Consider the following 8,441-nt stretch of genomic DNA (forward strand, 5'->3'; position numbering starts at 1 on the left):
TACTATCCTCCCTCTCAGAGTCAAATGTCCATGGGTTCAAGTAAAAACCAATCCCATACTGGAAAGAGTCATCAGGGTTCACAAGGGAAGATGATGTTAACGGAATCTTCTACAAAACAATCTCTGAATCCATCAGATGTTTCTGAAAGAAAGACAACTGAAACCCGGACACCTTCATTGTCATCTCCCTCCTCTGCTCCTCAATCTGCTGAGCCTGGTCCAAGCGTACATTCTCGCCCTCCTGTTTCCTCTACTCCCTCATGCCCCATTCCCTCTCCTGCTCCTCAGTTCCACCCAAACTGTGTTTCTGAGCCTGGTGCCACTGATGTTAATACTAAAAATGGGCTTAGGAAAACAAGGGAAATTAAATATGAAGGAATTAAAGATGAAAGTGGACGGATGGTTGAAAAAATTGAAAAAGGCACCCATGGAGAGCAGACCCGAGAGGGACACATGCGACAAGATGGGCAGGACAAAGAAAATAAATTGGATCGATCTTCCTTGCGTAACAAAAAGGGTGATGAGAAGGACGGAAAACGATGTAAGACACGAGATTTGGACAACTCCAATCTAGATCAAAATATTGAGGAACAGCCAAATGCTGGTGGAGTGGGTGTTATTGTGTCAACTCGTTGTGAGGTAAATAATCCAGAAAAAGCTACATATGCACAAGACAACTGCATAGAGGAGAAACATTCAGACAGCTTCTTTAGAGAGTCTAGTCGTCATAATGGGGAGGAAGGAATGGATTTGAGTGTATATTCCTCTCATCATGAAGTTCCCCAGAAATCTAACTTTGGGCGGTCTGTCCCTCAAAATCATCCCCCCTCAGGTCCTCAAAAATATGGTTACCAAGAGTCACCACATGGTGCTGCCATGGGTTTGAAGAATAGGGGGAGACCTAGTCCAGGGAGTGTAACTGGATCAAATTCAAGGTATCAAGGCTTCCATCAGCCAAAGTTCAATTATGGGCCTGAACACACCAAGGATGTCGCGGGTACTACAGTTGAGGGATCAGTGAGGAGAAGAGAAGGATCGGGAGCAAGAGGACATGATGATAATTCTCAACTCCAGCATCCATTTCCAAGCCTCTTGCAGGAGGTTCTACAGGGTTATCACTTAGACCGGCGCTATGGGCGATCTGAACAGGCATTAACTGCCCATCTCCAGGCTCAAAATATGACTCGGCAACAGTACCAAACCAGGCATCCTTATGGCATGGCTGAAAGTATGAGAACCCAAACTGGAGTTGGAGAGGTCACTTCCCACCCCTCCCGAATGACAAGCCCTGGAAAGCCTCTTCAACCAAATCAGCACATGGGGCCTGGATCTGATTTTGTACCAGAATCACCTCAACCCTCTTTGAGGTCTGAAGGAGTAGATACTAAGGGATCTCACAGTGCTTCTTCAGAGAAAAATAAAATGGCAACACCGCAGCGTCACCCCACCCATATGCCACAGTCTACAGAGTTTTTGTCTGGACCTCCACCAAAACACATCAATTTAGCAGACTACTCGTTACCTCACAGGAAACCCCCTTCAGGTCTGCCCAGCTCATCATCAGCTGTACAGGAACTCCTATTGCAGGAAACAGAGCCGCTAGCGGGCAGTGTTGGAACCATAGGTCAAATTGAGTCTCAAATGTTGACGTCCTCCCTTTTACCTCCATCTAAAGAGCGGCGCTCTGTCATATGTGATGTTTGTCCCAATCGCCGCAGTACACCAGAAAGGGATGGGAAACGTGAAAGAGAGCGGGGGGAAAGTCCAATTGGTGCCTCTGTAATCCAACTGCCATCAACAAATGATCTAGTGAACAGTAGGGAGATGGGAGATAAAAAAGAGGTTGGAGTGAAGGTAGCATCAAAGGAGACTGCAGAGGCTGTCCATCATAGTGGTCTTACAACCAAGGAAACTGATGTTGAGCATCATAACAAGGCTTTCCACCCATCTGTGGTTATGAATTCAGAGCCTCTTAGAAGAGGTAAGATTGATTTGACCACCACCATGCCCTCTCAACATCTGCAGCAAACCTCTCATTATCCCTCTACCACCAACCCTCTGTCTCCACCACCAAGACGTCAGTCATATCCACATGGTGTAGATTTATCTACAGGGCATGCCAGTGGCTTTCCTGGTTCCAGGTTTGGTGATACAAGAGAGGGCAATATGATGCCACGTAACCCCCATTTTCACAATCCCTACCACTCACCCCAAGTTCAATTACAAAACCCACAATCCGCAAACAAATTACAAATGTATACTCACCTCCATGCTCATGACTTGGATGACAGACTTGATTGGGCAGCTACCATTAATAGACCCACCAAGGATATGATGCAGTCCAGTACTTCTCCAGGTAGACATAAACTCAGTCATTCAGAGCAGAGACAAAGAATGCAGTCTCCAACTGACATTTTGCACAATCGCCAACCGTTCGCTAAACAGCAAGTTCCTCATCAGAACACTTACTATGACATGAAAATGTGGGAGTCAACACACACTGGTAGAGAGAGTGTAGGGATGTTGGAGGGGGACCCTTACCAGAGAAGTCAACAGCCACCTCCTGCTGCTCCTCTTGGGTCTGTTGCCCCCCAATTGGTTCCAACAGCTCCACCAGTCTCCAACATTCTTGAATCACCTGTTTCCCAAGTGGTTACAGAAGAAATCTTTAAATCACTCCATCCTACACCTAATTCCATGAAAACAGTTGGTCACAGTATTAGTGGCAATGTCAATTCCGTGATGCCGCAGAGCCATCGACCAAATAAAACTGGGGGTTTTGGGGACACTAATCCATTAATGTTGAGGAGGAGAGTTCGATCTTTCATTTCCCCTATCCCAGCCAAGAGGCAGCATCAGGATGTATCACAGCAAAGGAGTGCCCCTAGTTCATATCACTCACCTTTGACCTACTCTGAATCCAGCCTCCAAAATGATGATGACTCATCCAGTTCAGATATAACTACACTTGGTTCGCCTAATACTCCTTGTCCCACACCTGGACAAAGCACTTATTCACAATCCTCCTCACCTGTTCAGGGTAAAAAGAGTCTGCCTCCAAGAAAAGGGAGAGGTTTGAAACTGGAGGCTATTGTTCAGAAAATTACACCAAATGTGAAGAAATCTACTAACAGCGGCCATACCGATGTTGACTCAAATGATTTTGCTGGATTTTCTCACACTGAAATGTCACAGTTTACTGACACACAGGACGAAGAGGAATGTTTACCTTATCTAGATGAAAGTCTCTCATTAAGTGACATTATGCCCTACAGAGGGGTTGATGAGACTGGACCGTTACCTCCCACCGCATACCCCTGTGATCCTCACCAGACATCACAAGTTCTTAAACGTGGCACCACAGGAACTGTTACAAGACCTTTGCAGCCAGACTTTGACTTTGGGTTAGGGACTGCAGCATCTAGTACTGGTGATAGAGATAAAGAGATACCCGCTGACTTCACCTTGTTAGGGCCCTTACCCCCACCTCCACCACTACCTTGTCCAGTACAGGGCTCCCCCTCACCTTCTTCATCTGCCTTGTCTGATATTCAACATTTCACTAATACTTACCAGCAACTTGAGACTCGAAGAGGTGAACAATCTGCTGCTAACCTTCTGAGACAAAAACTTGAAGAAACTGGGATTGGATTTGATGATTACAGTAGCAGTGACTATTATGGAACCACCCCACCACACCACAGTCAGGCTCAAGGGCACTTACTAAGACAGCCACATCAAACTTCTCCAAGGTCATCTTTGGCAATGACAGGGTCACCACAAGATTCCAAACAATCAGACAATTCTGTACCCAAAGGCTATTTCCCATCAGGCAAGAAGAAGGGAAGGCCTGTTGGAAGTGTGAATAAGCAAAAACGTGCTCAAGCCACCCAGGCCCAGTCACAGAATGCGAGCCCAAGTGCTCTGTCTGGCCCACCCATTCAATCTCCTGCAACTGTTAGTCCACAGGTAGCCCCAAGCCCTAGCACTACAGCCTCTGCCCGATCAGTCACTCCTCCGACTGATCAGAAAATGACTCCTCCTGAGATTCCACCAGTCTTGACCCAAGCAGTAAAAGTGGATGCTGAAAGTGAGGACACTCAGCCAGAGACGGAGGTGAAATCAGTCTGCCAGAAACAAGGGGGGGTGAAAGACGAGAGTGAGGTAGTGGGATCAAGAGGCAGGCAGAGGAGGAGGAGAAGAGGAGTAGCAGCAGCGGCGGCCAAAGATGACCTGGAAGCGGCTACAAGAGCGGGGGAACATTTTGATAACAGCAGAGTTTTTCCTGATAATAGCAAGTGTGCCTTTGCTCCATACATACATGTGGAGAGGAAAGTAGCTGAGATAGGAGCCGTGTGCACAATTGTGAATGGTGAAGAGGAAAAGATGAAGGGAGAGCGTGGAGCAGTTGGAGGGAAAGCAAGCAGTAGTGGTATTGAAGCTCTTTTGACCTCAGCTCTTTTGTCTCAACTGCCTAGGAGAGACGGAGAAATTGAGAGGGTCAAAGAGAAGAGGGAACTGGAGGATGTAGACTCTGCCCTCCAGGCAGGAAAGGTTCTACCTTCATCTGAGTACCTTCTACCAGGCCCTGTGATTACTGAATCCATTCATTCTGGCCGTCTTCTCTGCTGCCTGTGCCAGAAATGGGCCAATTACAAAAACCTTGGGGATCTCTATGGACCTTACTACCCTCCTGAATATGCTACAAGGCTTCCCAAGAATCAACCCCAGATTCGACAGAGTCTTGTAACTACTGGGATGAGTAGAAATGTGCAAAATCTAGACACCATTTCAAATGTGTTGACCACCCAGGGCCGTGAACTGCAAGATGTGCCAACTATCAAGTCCTCAACTTATAGTGATTACATGTTCAGTCAAGAGACAAATACAACTTCCCCTGCCACTGCTGTTGGCACTGCCTCTCCAGCAGGTGGAGGGGAGATGCTTTATCTGGCCAGCAAACTTGCTAAAACCACCACCAACAAGACAACAGTTCTTAAGTGGGACATGCCTCCAGAGTTAAAACCAATTACTGAGCTAAGGAAACAACCTGAACTTCAGAATGAGCCCACTTACAGTCAGCAAAACCAACCATGCCAGCAACAGCAGACAGAAGACACTCAACAAAGGCCGCAACACAGAAAGCTGACGTCGCACCCGAGATTTAAAAGGAGACAGAAATCCAGTGAGAAGTCCCCAAGAATGGTGCCATCCAACAGCAAAGCCTCATTGCCATTCCAGCCTCCTCCCCCAACCTTAGACTCCCTTGGACCTTTGGCACAGCTGGCCCAACTTCCTCAGATGCCTATGGACCCAGAGGAGCTGTGGGTGCATGAGGCATGCATGGTCTGGACCAGTGGGGTTTACCTGGTCAATGGAAGACTGTATGGCCTACAGGAGGCACTAGATGGTGCCAGAGACACAGTGAGTAATCTTTTTGTTGTTGTTGATGTCTATACAGTATACAATGTAATGATATTGGTTACTATATATAGGTATTTTTTCAGCTCAATATACCTAAAGCAGTTCTCAGAAGTCCACAGTTTGAAGTTTTTAATCGATTTTTGCACTTTCTTCTGTTATTCTCTATGTTATGTCTGTCTGTGTTCAGGTTTGCTCATATTGTGAAATGGTTGGCTCAACCCTCGGCTGTTACAGCAAAGGCTGCACACTGAGATATCACTACCCGTGTGCCATGGATGCAGGTAAGAGCAGCAAAGCATTTCCTTTAATACCGAATGTTATATCTCATTACTCATATGCTGTGCCCTAAACCTTACCTCCCGCTGCCTACTGTAACTATAACAATAGTACCCAATTATATTGAGTGTTATAATTTTCTGAGTTGATGGTTATGTTATGTCATTTGTATCACTTTTCCTTCACCTCTCCTCAGACTGCTCTCTGAATGAAGATAACTTTTCACTACGATGTCCGAAGCACAAGGTAAAAAGGGAGAGGTTGGTTATTATATAATTCCTAGGGAAACCAAATATTTGTGACTCTTCATTGTGTTAATATATTTAAAATTCCTTTATCTCATGTGCCACTTTAGTTATTAAGAAACTAAATTCTGCCACTTTAGTTATTAAGAAACTAAATTCTGCCACTTTAGTTATTAAGAAACTAAATTCTGCCACTTTAGTTATTAAGAAACTAAATTCTGCCACTATAGTTAAGAAACTAATTACCACTTGAATTACCTTCCTCTCCTTTGCACCTCCCCCCTCTTATATTCTGCAGTTTCCCCAGAGCAGCCAGCCAGCTAAATCTGTGTACCCTGAGCAGTCTGAGAGAGGCTGAGAGAGACACTGAGGAGGAAGAGACGCAGGAGTATAGGATCGGTAAGTTTTTAAAAGGCAGCGGTGCGACCGTGCGAGAGGGCACCAAAATGAATGTTACAACTCTGAAGGATTTGAAAAGACTAATATTTGTTTGGTATGAGACTGAGCACCCTGTTCTATTTGTTTGTGTTCATATCCCCCCAAACTATCCTCAAATTGTTAAACCAAAAAAAGTGTCTGTCAAAGATGAAGCCAAGTATTTATTAGCCCAGGGCTGCTTATTATTTTTGTTTATACCATAAGCTTCAAGGTAACATAAAGTAAAAAAATGTTTTTTAAAGAATTCTGCTCATCATAGATTTGGAAATGCCAACTGTATCCACCACACACAGGGTTGTGTAATCCCTGGTGTCAATACACACTTGCTTTTTGTATCCTTTCCTAGGTATGCTTGGACGATGAGGATTGTCAGAGAAACAAACAGCCCTAAACAGGATGGGACGTGCATCTTTTGACGGGTGGACTATGATGCCGGAGAAAAAAGAGGATTTTAACATTTCTGAACAGGAATTAACTTTAAAACATTTAAGAAAAATAAAAACTCCTTCCTTTAAAAAGAAAAACAGATCAAAGCAACGTTGAGGAAGACTAAAAAGGAAGACCAAGGTGGGACAGAACGAGACATTGCGAGTGACGGAACAGAAAGGAACTTCCTCTTAAAAGAAACAAATAGCCTCTCTAGGCAAACTTTGCATTTCTGGAAATACCCTCAAACTCTTCTTTCCATCATGGCTTTAGTCATTTTATCTATCATGTTTTTTTGTCCAAATGTTATGAATCAGAGTATTGGGGACAACCCACCCAGAGAACTGTAAGAGAGCGTTGGGTTGAAAAGTTGACATTATAGTTGGAAGGAAAGGAGAGGCAATGTATCTACTTCATGTAGTATTTTATCATAACCTTCATAATCATTATTTTAGTTATTATTATTTTGTATCTGCATCAGTATTTACTGAAATGGATGTATCTCCATTTATATTTTGTCAACATTTATCAAACATCGGATATTTTATCATTCCTGGAGAGGGAGGTGCCAGAATGACATCATTTGGAATGTCAAGGCCGAGTTGCCATAAAGACATTGTTGCCTTGGAGAATGGACATTTGTTGCCTTTCAAAGTGCGTATGTATAAGAGTGAATGTGTGTGAAAATGTGGATTTGAGTGTCCATTTTTGGTCCTTTGAAAAGTGTTCTTATTTTTCATCCTTGGGGTTTTTACGGTACAGATAGTAGTCATGAAAATTGAATGGACATGATCTTATTTTTCAAACAAAATATTCATAATGTGCTGAGAGAACAATTGAACCCTGACAGGAGGAGATCACAATATTGACTAATGCATGCCTGCCATCTTTGACCATGTTGATTGGGAGAAGACGTCACTTGACAGGTAAACCAAGTGTTGACGTTGTGGTGGACCTTGTTCAGTATATGTGTGGGGTTTTATGTGAAAAGATCGAATTGTCAGCCAAATGTGACTAACGAGCATTACCAAAACCTTTTGGAATCTAGAGGGTTTTTGGAATGACTGGGACTGGGAGTACCCACCTTTACTGTGGATCGAGGAGTCAGTTTATCCTGAGTACTTTAATAGGTTCATTTCTCAATGAAACTTAAGATATGGATCAAGATATGCTAAATGCATTTAAAAGAAGCGTTGCCATAAACTAAACAAGTGAGTCGTACGTGGTGTTGTCTATCATTTTTTTATTATTGTACTTGTAAAAAAAATGTTGAACTGAAAGAAAACAAGTATGATATTGAAAACATGCTGTATTAGAAACCTGTCAATATGTATATGAACTATGAATACACTTACTAAATGCTTCAAAGAATGCTATCCTTTTGAATATTTCACATTGTACTGTTGTCCTTTTAAGCCATTCATTTTTTAATTCAAACTTAATTTGTTTTTATTGGAGAGGAAGATCCTTTCTGGGTTCTCTCAGCCCAATAGACTCTCCTTTCATTCTGTCATTCCTTTTCTTCTCAGTCCCTTTCTCTCACACGCACACACTCTTCTCACTCCTGCTGTGTCTTAAATTGTGTACCGCTGACAGTGAGCCTCAGGTTCACTGTATATTCAAGTGAGTATT

At 43.6% G+C, this 8,441-nt stretch overlaps 1 protein-coding gene across 1 annotated transcript; it reads left to right on the forward strand.

The window, feature by feature from the left end:
• Positions 1-1,165: 1,165 nt before the first annotated feature.
• LOC120038120 (transcription factor 20-like) lies at positions 1,166-8,197 on the forward strand. The gene is made up of 5 exons (XM_038984022.1): positions 1,166-5,424; positions 5,612-5,705; positions 5,897-5,960; positions 6,244-6,344; positions 6,730-8,197. The coding sequence occupies exons 1-5, from the start codon at positions 1,180-1,182 to the stop codon at positions 6,744-6,746; spliced, it is 4,521 nt and encodes a 1,506-aa protein (XP_038839950.1). The 5' UTR covers positions 1,166-1,179; the 3' UTR covers positions 6,747-8,197.
• The last annotated feature ends 244 nt before the right edge of the window (positions 8,198-8,441 follow it).

Source organism: Salvelinus namaycush, chromosome 3 (assembly GCF_016432855.1).
Source record: "Salvelinus namaycush isolate Seneca chromosome 3, SaNama_1.0, whole genome shotgun sequence".
Lineage (NCBI taxonomy): Eukaryota > Metazoa > Chordata > Actinopteri > Salmoniformes > Salmonidae > Salvelinus > Salvelinus namaycush.